Below are 15,371 nucleotides of genomic sequence, written 5' to 3'. Positions count from 1 at the left end.
GAAAATCATTCAAGTGAGGCTATCCTTCCCCATAGTGTCCACACATATTTCTTTCGTCCTACTGTCACCTCTCATCACACAGACTTTGAAGTTTTTGAAACAGTAAATACCTAAACCTCGCCAACTCACTTTGCTAGAAATGAAAATGGAATGCAAGAATGTACACCAAGAACGTAAGACTCATTAGTTAACTGAGTATTTGTATTTTCACCAATATCTAAGTTATACTGCAAGGGAGGAAAGATGATTGATTTATTTCCAACGTTGATACACTCTCCTACAGTTGGAAGCATGCAGCAAATGAACGGATCCTCAGGAAGACCTTATCCAGATTGTCACTGATCGAACCCTTCTACACCACAGTCTGTGAACTGAGATGCCTTTCTGAATGGTAAGATAAAATCTGCTTGACCTGGGGCAAGTTGGGGAAATGTGAGGTTAATGTATTTCTGAAACGCTGTTCTTATTTCTAATATCTCAGCTTCCAGGCTGTCTTTCCAGGCTGTCATGTTTTCCAATTGCTGGCTGAGAGTCACAATCTCACTGTCTTTTTTGTCCACCCTGAGTGCCACTTCTTCAAGTTGAGCCGCCCGGATTTGCTCAGTTTTTTCAAGCAGTTTCTTGGTTTCTTCCTCATACTCTTTTTGAGAGATACTAAAGGCTATCTCCATTTCATGCTTTTTCTCCCAGGCAAACTGCTGCAGGTTCTTCTGATAAATTTCATTAGCAATTATCCCAGCTTGATGGAGTTGCTCCAAATGTTTCCTGGAGGAAAGATTGTACCATAATTTTAATAAGACTTTCATTATTGGTGATTGGAAAATTAGCTGATGGACTGCAATTTGTACATCATTCTTCTTCTAATTACAAAATTGAATTATTCAGTAGACCAAAGATAATAAATAATCTACCACTTAAAGTGGCTTTGTTTCAGTTCATGAGACAGCTAGCTCTGCTCCTTGAGCAGAACTAGTCTCCCTGTTCTGCATATTTAAAATGGGAAAACAACTGAATGGCTTCGATTCAAAGAGCTATTTAGGCATGCCAAAGGGCCAGCTTGCTCAGGCCCAATACCATCTTGAATGTCTTTCTTTTGAGCAATAAGTCCTCATGCCACCTCAGACACAAACTGCTTCTCAAAGTTGGAAGCTTGTCATATGGTAGGATGATGTGCCACTCAAAAGAAAGAAGTTAAAGATGCTACTGGTTCTTGTGTGTGCCTAAGGGACCAATCCTGACAGGCCATGGCAACTTGTGTTCCAGAGGAGCAGCAGCCTTTAGTGGGATAATGGCAGAAGCGATTATGAGTTCTCATTTGCTGTTAATGTTTATTGTACACAAGAACCATCACAGTTGTATTGATGGACACTATGCGGGGGCAAAAGACTTTGGCCCCAACATCTCCAAACATCACTAGCCACCACTGCCTTCATCCCAAGTCTTCTGATCACCCATTTCTTTACCTTGCTCCAGTCATGGTTTCTTCAAACACAGAAGCACAGGACTTCTGGTTTGTTTTATAGGGACCACATGAAAAAAGGAGCTCCTTCATTCATGTGAAGTCTTACACTTCACATGAATTTGATTGACATGAATCAAAATCAAACCGGAAGTCTTAGACTTCTGCAATTGAAGAAACCGCACAAGGATACAGTAAGCAGCTGTTTGTTTTGTAATTGTGCAGAGGCAGCAGACCTTATCAGGTAAGTCACAATCACTGCTAGCATATCTCATCAGGCAGCGTTCCAGGTCATCCTACTACTGCCTGGTAATCTGCCATTCCTGCCTGGTCAGCTGGGTGGATCACAAACTGGGCAGATCTGATTGAAGCCCAGTCTTAATGACTGTACATGGATTTTGATAGGGATTTAAGAATTCTACACATGAAACATGGGGCAGGCATAGCATCTGAATAGGGATGCTATATATAATTTCTATAAATCATAGAATTTAATCAGTGATTTATCACATGGATTTTATCACATCCCTTTTTCCCCACGACTGCAACAGATTTTTGAGCTGTTTCACAGCAGAAATGGATTCAGCTCTTATGAGTTCACCATAAACCCTGCTGCTCTTCTATCTTTCACCTGGCAAGACGTAAAATGGGCCCTTGACAGCTGGGCAAAGGGGAATACATATCATGAATATATCATGAGGCAACAGGCTAATATGGCCAAGGAAAAGTATATGGTGCAGATCTTTGAAAATGTATCCTTAGATATATGGAATGAAATGGTTGAGCTAAGTACTTTTGTTGCTTGGTAAGGATTTCAATCATTTGGGCCTTGGCCTCCTCTCTGACATCATCGATAGCTGTTGCTTTCTCCAAAGCAAGCTCTTGGATGATCCGTTGCAGTTTGTGCGTCATTCGCTGCTCGGCAGCTTCTGATTCTCTCTTCAGTTCCACTTCAAGGTGTTCCAGCATTTCTTTCCTTGTACTCAATACCACTGCCTTTGGCAACATTACAGATGTTAGTTAGATACACAGAGCAAGACTTGGCTACTTCATTTTCTGCTTTTAAACAAGACAAGTCTAGAAAAGATTGGGATGTGGAATTAGAAGCAACATTGGAAAGGGCCAGCAAGGTTCAATCCCCTGCATGAAGCAGGGACGATCACACATCCAGTGTGTATTAGAAAGTAGAAAATGCTTCACATTCTTATTCAGCCATGAAGCTTATTGATTAGCTCCTTTTTTTCCAATGAACACCCTCCAGTGTTTTCAATACGTAACTATTTATAAGCTTATTAGAAATAATCATTCCATATTAAATTTTAATAAAATTTAAACTTTGAAAATGAAACCAAAACATTTTAGTGCCATCTTCAACAGGCAGAAATAGCATATGATACTGTCCAGGAAGGACTTCAGAATGATAGCAGCGGATTTACTTATGAATATTCTTTCATCTAAACATCTCCCTGCATGTGCACAGCTGGCATACTAGGACTTTAGCCTAATTTTTAAGAAAAATACAAAATAGGTTTTTGTATGCAAGTTGCTTTGTGGAAGAGGGCAGACAATACATGGGAATGTTCCAATGTCCTCCTCCACATACATGTCTAGGGAAGATCAGATCCCACATTGTATTTTTTGCATGTGTAAATAGGCTCTTAATACTTGAGGAATGAAAAATTACTGACCTGCAATTTTTGTTCATCTTTCATTTTAAGATCTTCTAGATCATTCTGGTGTATAACTTCAGCACGCTGGAGGGCATCTTCCACTGCATCCTTTTTTTCTGCTTCAGCCTACCAAAAAAAGCCAGAACTAAGCCTGATTTGTTAGGAAATAGTTACTCAGACCCCCTCCTTTGAGGCCGGCTGACTCCATTTTGAACATGAATTAATGAAATGGTCAGAAAGGTCCTTACAGGACCTTCCCACACTGTATGTATTTTTTTATGCTTCTTTTGTGTATGTTAATATGCCAGCTTCATACAGAATCAGATCACTGGTCTGTCTAAGTCAGTATTAACACAGACGGGCAGCATGTTTCAGGTTTTAGATAGGAAATTTTTCTCTGCTCTATGTGAAGATTCCAGGGATGGGCAACCCAATCCTGAACAGTGAGCACCAGCTCACTGCCAGCACACACTGTCACAAACATGCTGGAAGGCACATCTGCAACCATTATCACTGGCCCAGCACCAAAGCTGGCCCAGCGGAAGCCTGTGCTGGGCCAGTGCTGATGGGAGGCTGGTGGTCTACCACTCGACACTCTGTGCAAAGCACCAGGCAGTAGAGAGGCAAGACGGAGTGTGGAGAGAGGCATTCTGGGGTGGGGGAAGGCATGGCGGGGGAGGGAATGGGGCAGGAGGGGTCAGAGATGGTTGCAGGCCCTATCACCATATCCTGACCCCTCCTCTAGTAGTTTTTTGTCCCTGCATGAATAATGTAAGCAACACAACATTTGGGGTCCAGTCCTACCCAACTTTCCAGCACCAATGCAGCCTCAATGCAGCCACAAGGTAAGGGAACAAATGCAGCCATATCTGAGTCAATCGGACCTAACCACAGTGGTCCATGCCATGGTGACATGGGAACATGATTACCGCTTGGGAATAGCAGCTTTGAGTGCCCAGCAGAGAAAGAAAAAGGAATATAAATTTTGTAAATAAATAAAATTACTGCAATGGGGCTGCCCTTGAAGACCATCTGGAAGTTATAGTTAGCGCAGAATGCAGTGGCCTGTGTAGTCTTTGGTGCCAGGCAATTTGATCCAGCCCATCCACTGCTCCTGTGGCTGTCTACCAATCTGTTTCTGGGTGCAATTCAAGGTGCTGGTTTTTACCTTTAAAGTGAATATAGTTTGGGACCAGGGTATTTGAGGAACCAAACCAATTTCTGGTTTGGTTCCTCTTGAGTTTGGTTCCTCTTAAGTTTTTTATCTCAAGTTCAGCAAAAGAGGCTGTTCTGTGCACGCCGCCTCAGGCAGAGGCCAAATTGACATAAATGAGGAGAAGGGCCTTCTCTGTGGTGGTGCCTATTATAGAACTCTCTCCCAGTGGAATGAAGAACTGCTTCCCTCATTACCCTTCCAGAAAGGATTAAAGACTTTTCCTATCTGCTGGAATTTCCCTTAATTAGTTGCTTTGGAGCTTTGTGATAGTATTTTGATGTTTTTTGCTTTTTTATTGTACTTTTCATAATGGTTTTTATGATTATTGTACTTTATATGTTGCTCATATTTTGACTTATTTTTTTTCTGAGTTGTACACTGCCTTGAGTGTTCCATTTATTTAGAGCAAAAGGCAGCAAATAATTTATGTAAATAAATATCAAGTATTCTGCATTGAGTGTCAGTAAACATTAGAGAAGGGCCACTCTGAAACACTGAAGTTAATGTCATTTACCTGAACCCATAGTTTAGCTTGGATCTTCTCAATTCGTTTTTGTACTTCTGCTTCTCTTCGGTCTTCTTCTTGTTGCTTAAGGTCTGCTCCAATATCTGGACAAGCCAACAAATGGTAGAGGAATGCAGTACTACAGCTAATGTAGAGATTATGCCATATGCAATGTATACAATTTTTTTTAAAGAAATATTGAACTCTAATGGCATAACATGATGTCCTGGAGCCCCTCGCCAGGGGAAAGCAGAGTATCAAAAGGGGATTTTCGTTCTGGGGCTTAAGCAGCCCAGCCATTAAGCAACAGAGGATTATGGGTTATGCTGTTGTTCATGCCATGTTCCATTCCTATTTGGAATTCTTTATTAGCCCTTTAGGTCGGGGGGGGAGCCAATGACTGCTTTGAGTGGTTGAGGTCACTCCGGAATCTGGGAACACTGCAGGTCAAGAACTTTTGTAGCCCTGCCGATATACCAGAACATACAGATCAAGTCACTGGTTCTAGCTGGCAGGTTCAGAACATCTGTGACCTTAGACCAGCCATTATGATACAGGCTAGTGAAAGCCATAAGCCAAACACAAACAAATTAAAAGTTAAATCATTAGGAAGTTTAATAGGGAAAGTGTTCAAATGTTTACTTATGTTAACAGACCAAATGTTTAATGAAGCAAATGTTATGCCATGCTATGAGTGTTTGTAGCCATTTATGCTAAAACTAATCATTTATGTTTACTTATGTTAATAATGTTTGTGCTATGTTTATGGGTATTACAGCAAAATTAGTTATTAAGTTTCTATGTTCAAGAAATAGGAAAAAATATTATGTTTAGCAATGTTTGGAACAAAGAAAGCATTTTTGGTTTCTGAAGCTGCAGCTAGTAGACAGGTTGTAAATTAAGGAATGTTTCTTAAGAACTGTCAAGGACATCAGATAAAGGTAACACTGTTTGTAAAAAGGGAGTACAAGCTGGAATCTCCACCTGTCAAGCTAATTGGTAATATGATAAATGAAACTAAACTGAACAGATTAGTTTAATTTTAAATCAAAAATACACTCCCAAGCTTGAATGTCAAAACAAGTGAACAGAGAATTAAAAAGGAAAAGGGATTTTTGCATTCAAGCTTCCTTAAGTCATGGCAAGAAAAAGCATTTTGGATTTCTAAAACTATTATTTTATTAGGCTTCTCTTTAAATTAAAATTACAGTCATGTATGCATATATTGAAGGCTGGGAGGAGCCAATATAGCCAAGTTTCATGTCAAAGAGAGTATGATGGCTGCTTGCTTTTAATGCTTAATGATTAGTGTCTTTAAGAGTGTAAATAATGTTAGTAGCAATGTATGATAGTTCAAAGTGAATTCTAGCTGTTAAGAAAGTTAAATAATAGTATAGAAATACACAGAATAGTGGAAGCTAAATTAAAAAAGACTTAAGTCTCAGATGTAATTCAAAATGCAACCTTAGCAAGAAATTAATTAGAGGGTCTGCCTCACAGACACCTCATGGACCTGGAATGTGAGGAAAACAACATCTCACAGATAAGACTCTTATCTTAGTCAAAACATTCCTAACTCTGTATCTTCTCTATAAGACTTCAAAGGACTCAAGGTCCCGCCTGTCAACTTCTAATGAGAAACTAGAGTTACAACTTAAAGAGAGATTAGACTACAACTCAGAGACAGATTTACAACATACAGGAAAGACAGATAAGAAGTAGCCAGGAAGGAAGATATCTCTTGGCACCAAGAGGCAACATAAATCAGAGTATGAGGCTAAGAAAACACCCAATTAGAGACACTTTAATGAGGAACAAGGCCTTGGCAAAGGCAGTAAATCTGTTGCTAATTAAAATAGTTTTTCAAGATACAGATACCCGCAGAAACAGCTGGACAGGAACAAGATAATATGAGAGCCAGTAAAACATAATGAGAACCTCTAAGCTGACACAGAGGGAAATGATATTTGTTTTAAATAAGAAAAGAGTTCTAAAAGAGAATCCTTTTGTACAATAAGAGTTTAGTTTGTCCTGAATTAAATAAATGAAATTACACCACTATACAGATCACATATAGGGAATCACACATGGAATAGAGAATTAAAAACCAAGAGGCTAGTTCAGACAAAGGTTAGCAGAAAGCCTACAGTGATTAATGAGACCAGACAGAAAGAATGTTGAATAGATAAGCAGATGGCTGTTTGAAACATGTCAGGGTCAGGCCAGTGAGGAATGGCCAGAGGTAAGCAAAGACATACCAAAGGCCAGTAATAAATAAGTAAAGAGTAGCAAAAGATAAGAGCAAAGGACATAAAGTTATCTGTGGCCAATCCTGAGAAGGCCTCTATCTCTGATGTCACACATCAGCCAATGAAATGTAAGACTCCTCAAACAAAGGAGCCAGAATCCAATAAAATGAAAAGGCTCACACTGGAAAATTGCACTCTCCCAGAGGGCTTTGGGAGTTCCCACATGGCTCTCATTGCTCTCTTCGCTTTGGACAAGGAGTCCCTGAGAGGCCAGTTGCTGGCAATGAAATAAAGCTTGCAGACGATCACCACTCTTGCCTACTGAGTTTGCTTTTGAACTTTGCTCTCGACCTTGCAACAATTAAAGTAACTGATACAATTTTCCTTCATGAACTTATTATCTAATTACACAGGCCAGCACACATTTTGCTTCCTTAAATGTTACACCAATTCCTGGGTGTATTTGGGGTGCTGATTCCAAAAATGGCATCCGTTTTGCCCTATCACGTCTAGTTTTGGAGACACAGCATAGCCTCTTTAGTGAATGGTTCAAGCAGCTTCCTCAATGAAGAAGCCTACACCATGGCTTCCTCATGAGGAAGCTGCTTGAACCATTCACGAATGAGGCTGTGCCGTGTCTCCAAAACTAGACGTGATAGGGCAAAACGGATGCCATTTTTGGAATCGGCACCCCAAATTCATATAAAACCACCATAAAGTTTGGGAAAAACGTTTCTGACCCTCTATTTTGTAGGCCTGTGTTATCAATATTATGCTGGAGGCCTCATGGCCCCACAGACCATGCTTCAGAAGCAATGTGGTAGCTGGAAGTACAAATGCCCTTTGACGTAATATATCTGCATGAAGGACAAGTGATTGTCATCCTTCACCACAAATGGACATCATCATCTAGAATTACAAAAAATTAAATGTAGGTCTCTGACTTACCCAGGATATTTCTGTGAGCATAATAACGAGTTTTGAAAGGCCTATATTCCCTAATTCGATCAAAGCTGTCTGCCGAAGGAGGTGGTGGAATTAATTTTGAACATACAGCACAGCAAACAAACGTCTCGAAATCTGGGTTCCTAATCATGATTTTCAAGGTTTTTCCTACTCTGATGATGACAAAAATGTTCACTGTGACCTAGAAGCAGAAGCAAAATCTTAGTTCCTGTAGCCCAAACTGATTAGGTCTTTTCCTTAGAATCTTCATGTGCTAGTGGAAGTGAGGAGGGTTCCACCATTGTTCGGCAAGATGGTATTTAAAGTGCCCATCCGTGACTTCTGCAGCTTTGGTGTTCAGGGGTTCTGCATCATATGGCTGCAAGACAGTGAGGACCTAGGCCAACTTCTCACCTAGCAACTGTTGCTAGGCAAGGCAAGCTTTGCTCACAAAAGCATTTGACATCAGGAGTGATAAGCAGCCTCCCAGAAAATAATTTTAATTCATAGTTATCTAAAACAACGTAAGGAGTTTATCCAAGCATTTCATAATAGCTAAGCTTTTCCACACTAAAAATGGGATGTTGTGAATCAGACTTGGAACACTTTTGAAAGAATGGTTCTCCCTTAAGGAAGAGTTGGCTGGAATGCCTCCTCTGGTATTACCAACACATGCTGTCTTTGCACACAGAACAAAGACAACTACAGCTACTCCACAAAACTAGAGTAGCATCTTTGGCCAGTACAGAAAATTACAATGCACCGTAATTTGCAGAAGTTCATACATTAGTCCAAAACATTGTTAGTAACCTGTCTGCCCACTCACATGTATATTACTCATTTGCAGTACAATGATGTCCTGAAATAAAACAGAGAAGTGACTCTTCCAATTCACAAACATCTTCCTTGTCTTGTTACTTGGAAATGATCTGTCACCAGTGACCAGGCAAGCCAGCTACTCTATTATCTTTACTAGCAGCAGTGCCATTTTAAACAATTACTGCCTTTTCCACAGGAACCTGCCTAAGTATTAGGCAACCTTTCTCTGGATTCCTTCCCCTCAGGCGATGGGGGTGGCAGAGTCTTAATTCTGGTGTCCTCGCTTTGGTATGCTGCCCTCAGAGCAGCTTGCCTATTGTCCAGTTTAATATCTTTTTTGTGTGAGATGAAGGCCTTTTTATTGGGCCCAGGCCTTGAAAGCATTCAGATTTTAAATTTTCAGTACTGCCTTTTTTGTTTTTGCTATACTGATGTTTTATGTATTCTGTAGTGTCATTGATCTTTGTGTTTTCTTCTTTTTAAATCTATAACCTGCTCTGGGAGCCCTCTGAATGAAGAGTAAGCTATAAATATTCTAAACAAATACAAATTAACACCTATATAGGTGGCCCGATGATGTCCATACACCAAGAAATAAACAAATCCTTAATTACTATATGTTGCAAGTAGGATAGCAAAACTAGGTTTTAAAATGTGATTAGAAAATTGTCACCAAAGTTTCTGCTTGGTGTGTGTCAAAAACTGCTGTTCAAAGAGAGCAAAACCGAACATCATTGTGGTTCTCATGAGTTACACCAACCTGCCTATCTCAAATGCTATGTCCTGACACTATAGGGTACTGCAGTTCTTCATATGCCCCATCTTAACCTGGCTCAGAAAGTCTTAAAATTCAGGCTGATAAAATGACTGCACAAATTCCAAAGTTGTGCATTGTCATACCATAATGTCTGTTACACAGTAAGTTACAAGTATTACATTTATGAACAATGTTGGATTTTATTTAGAAATGTACAAGCCACCACATTTTAATGACATTTCAACAGAAACATCCGTTATTGCAGAGAAATAATAGCTCTCCATGCACAGAAACACACGTCACAACTCCAGAACAAAATATACCCATTTTGGGAATCTCCTTCCACATCAAGACATTCATATCGTATGTTAGCTGTTAGCTTCTTTAGTCCCATTTGGAAGTCTTCCGCCTCATTAGTCTGTTTCCTTCACTATCAATAGCTTCATAGAGTTCCTTTTTATTCTCTTGCTGTGCATGCAAGTACCCAATGTAGGCTACACAAAGAGTAATGGTTATAAGCCCAAAAGCCATAACTGTTTTGTTCTGGAAAGGAAACAAAAATATGTGTTACGTATTATTAACAGCATTTATATAACGCTTTTCAACAAAAGTTCACAAAGTGGTTTACAGAGAAACATCAAATAACTAATGGCTCCCTGTCCCAATAGGGCTCACAATCTAAAAGATGCAAAACACCAGCAGATAGCTACTAGAAAAGACACTGCTGGAGTGAGGAGGGTCAGTTACTCTTCCCCTGCTAAATAAAAGAGGAGCACCCACTTGAAAAAGTGCCTCTTACCCAATTAGCAAGGGTTAAGTACATATGTACTTTAAAATCCAAAGCATTTTACTTAATCCATGCAATGCACACACAAACATTCCCACCTGCCGAAGGAATGTTAACAATGCCACTGTTTTCAATCTTATTTTCCTACCCATCTTTGTTCTTTTTTTGATGCATAAAAAAGATGGACAGAGTTGAGCTGTTTAGGCCACAGACATACACACACTTATATGGGAGTAAGTTCCACTGTGTCAAATAGGACTTACTTCTGAGTTGACACACTCGATATTGCACTGTTTATTTACTTACAAATTTATACCCTACTTTATCTCTCTAATGGGCATTCAAAACAGCTGTTGATCACATTGTGTCTAAACTCATTTGTAATTTCATCTGGATTCTTGTTATCCCATAAAACCTTTTAAAAGAGCCAAGATGTAGGGGTGTAGTGGTTTGGGAGTTGAACCTGGATTCCTATGCAGCCATGAAGCTTCCTGAGTGACCCTGGACCAGTCATTCTCATTCAGCCCTATCTCACAGGGCTGTTGTGAGGTCAAGAGAAGAGTAACTATGTATACCATCCTGAGCTGCTTGGAGGAAAGGTGCTATAAAAATAAATAATAAATAATATATAACTTGGATTATGTTTTCCTTGGACAGAACTATTTGCATTTGAGAAAAATGAGGTAGCCCTATATTTGTGGAACACTCTACTAAAGAAAATTATTTGTCATATCTATCATGCAGTTCTGACTAGCAAGTTACCAGCTTATTTCTTTTATTCAACCTAGCTGTTGACTATAATCAAAAAATAGCCATCATCAGTGGCGTCGCTAGGTTAGGAGTAAACCCATCATGTTATATACCATTGGATGCAGAATTTCCAGCGGAATGCAATGCAAAAAATGGGACTGAAATATCTCATTTCTATCAAAAGTTATGGCCAAAAAACCAGAAAACAAAAAATGCATGGAACCCAATGTAAAGTGAAACCGAGCCGTATCGCGCGTTTACTCGTGGGTAGGCGAACGGCCTTAGTCCATCTGAAAGGGCAGGGTGAGAGGAATCCAACGACACCAGAATGGTCTTGATCCAATGAATGTAGCCCAAAAAAAAACACCTGAGAAGGAGGTCCCTTCCTCCAAGCTTGCAAATGTATTGAGCCCTAAGGAAAGCTAAACTAAGCCACATGGTTACGTTTACTTGCGAGTAAGCAAATGTTTCTTGGCTCCTGGGCAGGTCAGGCAAAGGGAAATGTGAGACCATCAGAATGGTCCTGATCTGATGAAGCCGGAGCTCAACAAATGCTCCAGAAGGCAGCCGGGGTTGGGTTGGTAATTCATTCATAAAAAGAATGAAACAGAGGCTTGACAGGGTAAGGTGAATTTTTTTCTGTTTTAGGCTGCAATCCTATCCACACTTTCCTGGGAGTAAGCCCCACTGACTAGAATGGGACATACTTCTGAGTAGACAGGCATAGGATTGGGCTCTCAGACTTGTAAAGCCAGGTGGGTCCTGATAGTGATATGCTTGAAATATAAGAACTTAAATTGAACTGTGTAGGGGTGAAAATCTTACTGATTCTTTTTTTTTGGGAGGGGGATGTAATTGCAGGCAGGCTACAGAGAAAATTCACTTTGTGGAACAGGGTTGACCTTCCCTTATTTATTTATTTTACTTTAATTTATTTATAATTATTTATTTTAATTTGCTTTATGATGAGTCCTGGACAGATTGTTATTCTAAAAAGTGGGTCCCAGTGCTAAAAGTTTGAGAACTGCTCCAATAAAGTGTTAGTAAGTTGACACCCTGGGGGGACGTGACACTACTAGTGACCAAAATCACAGTTTGTAAAAATAATACCATCATGTTATATACCAATCAATGTGTAATTTCATGCAGTATGCGATGAAACAAACTGCGTTGAAATATCTTTATTCTATCAAAAGGTACAGCCAAAAAACCAGTGGGGGTGAGGCGATGGTAGATCACCACGCCCACCACCTGGAGTGTTGCTCCGCCCACTGCATGGGCGCTAGCCTCCTGCTCCGGGTGATGCGAACCCTAGTGACACCACTGGCCATCATTAAACATAATATAAAGTATACAAAAACAAATCACTGCTATCCTGCTTAAACACATTTGTTTTTGAATGAGCTCCTTACCGGTTTAATGAAAAGTTCTGGATTCACAGCACGGAACAGGGTGGTGGTCCGGACACCTCGGAGTCCTGGAGCTCGATACTCCTTGTCTTTGGGTGCATCATGTTGTAAATCTGGAGGCTGGGGTGCTGAGGACATCTTAGTGCTACATAAAATATTTGGATTAATAAGTGCCTGCTTATGAACTTGAACACTTTGGGGAAGAATGTGGTGCAAAGAATGCAAATAACTAGAGAAATTAAAACAATAGCTGCATTAGAGTTAATGGAAACACCAGAGATCAGTGTTCTGGATGTACTAAAGTACTGGTGAAAAAAAAAACAGCATTCCAAATTTGGAGTGCTGAGAAAATTTGCAATGCATGTTTACACAAAGGCAAAATACTGTTAATCAAAAGTTGGATGTTGTTTCTTGGTTACAGAACATTTGGGATTTGCCATCCTGAAGAAGCTAGTTAACTTTATCAGTAGAAGCAGCAAGAACTGTTTTCAGGCTAAATAGCAGTCCTTGATTTGCTTCTGGAAAGTGAAAAATGAATATTGATTCACTACTGTCAAATCAGGTGGAGAAAGCCAATTTAGATTATTGTAACTTTATTATGATGATGTATTAAGCCACAGAAAGGTAATCAAATATATTAACATATTTTGAAAAAAGGTATATAAACCAAATTTTGTTCAAAATATTAAATAACGCATATAATTTTTTGCTGAATGTATATATGTCAATATTACTATTGGACAAATCTTGAGAGTGTTTTTTTCACAAACCACCAAGTCTGCTTCTCTCGTACTATTGATCCTATAAGGGTGAGTGTGAAGAGATCTTGTAATAGATCTGTGGAACAGCAAGGTAGCCAGGTTTGTATGCCCTCCCAATCCCAAGAAACAGATGCCAATAGCTGGACAGTTATATATTGTATTTTTAGCTTTTTCAGAAAACTGAGTTGGGAGCTTCTTAGCTTTTTAAACAATTAATGCAAAATTGTAGAAAGTTAAGGATGAGCCAGTGAAAACCAGCAAACATGTTAACTATAGTGCAGCACAATTTAGTGCAATTCAATGCATGTTTATTCAAAAGTCCCGCTGAGTGTAATGGGACTTAATCCCAAATAAATCACAGCATCCAGACCTGTTTACATCGGTTTTTTGGTCTTGTTTTTTGTTTTACTTTTTGATTATAATTTTATTTTAGAACACCAAAAATTAACAAGTACAAACTCTGAAAGTTAGAAATAAAAGTTAAAAAAAACAGAAACAGAAATGAAAACAGATATTAAAAGTTGTGTGGCAAGTGTGGTGTTCTGAATCAACATTTATTTGTTCTTCTACAAAAATCATATAACATATTAGGTATCGCATCTTAAACAATCAGTTATGTCTAAACTACATTTTCAACCATAGAAAAACGTATATATATATCAATTATCTACCCATCAAATCCATAATTCATTAGACCCATTTTCCCCTTCATGAATAGTTTCCAATTGTTGGTAAAAGTTTCTTCCTGACCTTTCCTTAAGAAAAGAGAAAACCTGTTTACATATTTACTCAGAAGTTTAAAAGCCTTCCAAGTTCAATGGGGCTTACTCCCAGGCATGCATAAGATTGCGCAGCAAAGGGGTTAACAAAAGCGTAACCCATGTTATATGTTTACACAACAGTGGCCAGTGTACAGGGTGACCAGAGTCTTCTTTTTCCCTGTGCATGTCCTCTTTTTTAGCCGCATGTCCTGGAAAAACATATATGTCCTCCTTTTCCTGGTGAATGGGCCCCTGAAGGCAGCACAGAGACTTCTTGCAATTAATAAATTATATGCCAATATAGTTTTAAATTTAATAGCAAGTAATAGTGTTTAAATTAGCCACATGAAATCAATGCATGAGTGTTTTCAGCTTTTACGTCACCATGTCCTACATTCTTCTTGGATGTCCTACATTTTGGGGTGCCTGGTCCTCTTTTATGGTTATGACATCTGGTCACCCTGCCCATGCATTCATGCAAAAATCACTTCAGGAACTCCTTCACACACTTTAACCAACCCTACTACATCCTCCCAGCCAGGGAAGTTAAGACTGATGAATTGCTTCCCACCCCCTTTCATTGAGCACATACTTGCACGCCTTCATCTGCAACACTGGACTCGCATGCGCAGCCACTCTCATGCATGCGTGCACACTTGGGTGGGAGCCCCACTGACAGCCCAATCCTAACCACACTTTCCTGGAAGTAAGTACCATGGACTCTAATGACACTTACTTCTGAGTAGACATGCATAGGCTTGGGCTGTGAGTTGGCATTTAGACAGGGGAGCATGAAAGGGTACTGGAGGCGCAGCACTGGACTGGACTGGTGAGGAAGGTGAATGCAGAGCAACAGCAGCAGGGCAGGGGAGGGGAGAAGAAATCAGGCTGCTGTGGTGCTCCATGGCAGTGGCAGAGAGGTGCAGAGGGTCTGCTGGGGCTTGGCTTGGAAGGCACACCACGCCTGCTCTAGTAGTGCCATATCTGTGGCAGAGCTCTCCTTCCACTCACCTGCCTCTCTTCTCCAAGGCGTCGGAGGCTACAGGAAGACAGCGCACGAAGCGGAGGGGGTGAGGAAGCTCTCTTGCGCCTCCTGCGGTGCGGAGGCTCCATCGCCCCTTTCCATGACTTATCTTTGCTGGCCCCTACGAGCGCAGGCGGAGCGGCGATTGCTCTTGCAAAGGGGCGTGCAGCGAATCCGTTTGCAAGCGCAGCTGCCAGTCGTCGTGGAAGGGCAAGAGCCACAGGGAGGCCCGCGTGCATGTGTGAAGCAAGCAAGCAAC

At 40.3% G+C, this 15,371-nt stretch overlaps 2 protein-coding genes across 2 annotated transcripts; both read right to left on the bottom strand.

Moving 5' to 3' along the window:
• Positions 1-335: 335 nt before the first annotated feature.
• C1H6orf163 (chromosome 1 C6orf163 homolog) lies at positions 336-8,195 on the bottom strand. Its single transcript, XM_066622716.1, has 5 exons — positions 8,048-8,195; positions 4,860-4,954; positions 3,148-3,255; positions 2,253-2,455; positions 336-765 (listed from the first exon to the last, which is right to left on the bottom strand). The coding sequence occupies exons 1-5, from the start codon at positions 8,193-8,195 to the stop codon at positions 336-338; spliced, it is 984 nt and encodes a 327-aa protein (XP_066478813.1).
• A 1,709-nt stretch (positions 8,196-9,904) lies between these two features.
• Positions 9,905-15,088, bottom strand: SMIM8 (small integral membrane protein 8). The gene is made up of 3 exons (XM_066610005.1): positions 14,825-15,088; positions 12,570-12,711; positions 9,905-10,163 (listed from the first exon to the last, which is right to left on the bottom strand). Exons 1-3 carry the CDS (start codon positions 14,863-14,865, stop codon positions 10,005-10,007), a joined length of 342 nt encoding a protein of 113 aa, XP_066466102.1. The 5' UTR covers positions 14,866-15,088; the 3' UTR covers positions 9,905-10,004.
• Between the last annotated feature and the right edge of the window lie 283 nt (positions 15,089-15,371).

The sequence above is a fragment of the Tiliqua scincoides genome, chromosome 1, assembly GCF_035046505.1.
Source record: "Tiliqua scincoides isolate rTilSci1 chromosome 1, rTilSci1.hap2, whole genome shotgun sequence".
Lineage (NCBI taxonomy): Eukaryota > Metazoa > Chordata > Lepidosauria > Squamata > Scincidae > Tiliqua > Tiliqua scincoides.
The sequence above is the reverse complement of the archived record's forward strand: the minus strand, read 5'-3'. Positions and strand labels throughout refer to the sequence as shown.

What these genes read in the sequence shown, in the direction of transcription:
- C1H6orf163 (XM_066622716.1), bottom strand. Translation starts at nt 8,195, where the DNA reads ATGATTAGGAACCCAGATTTCGAGACGTTTGTTTGCTGTGCTGTATGT. An exon ending in AAGCTAAACTATGGGTTCAG is followed by an intron (nt 3,256 to 4,859) that starts GTAAATGACATT and finishes TTTTTTTGGTAG; the next exon opens with GCTGAAGCAGAAAAAAAGGA. An exon ending in AAGATGAACAAAAATTGCAG is followed by an intron (nt 2,456 to 3,147) that starts GTCAGTAATTTT and finishes ATGTTGCCAAAG; the next exon opens with GCAGTGGTATTGAGTACAAG.
- SMIM8 (XM_066610005.1), bottom strand. Translation starts at nt 14,865, where the DNA reads ATGCCAACTCACAGCCCAAGCCTATGCATGTCTACTCAGAA. An exon ending in CTATGCATGTCTACTCAGAA is followed by an intron (nt 12,712 to 14,824) that starts GTAAGTGTCATT and finishes TATTTTATGTAG; the next exon opens with CACTAAGATGTCCTCAGCAC. An exon ending in CAGAACTTTTCATTAAACCG is followed by an intron (nt 10,164 to 12,569) that starts GTAAGGAGCTCA and finishes TTTCCTTTCCAG; the next exon opens with AACAAAACAGTTATGGCTTT.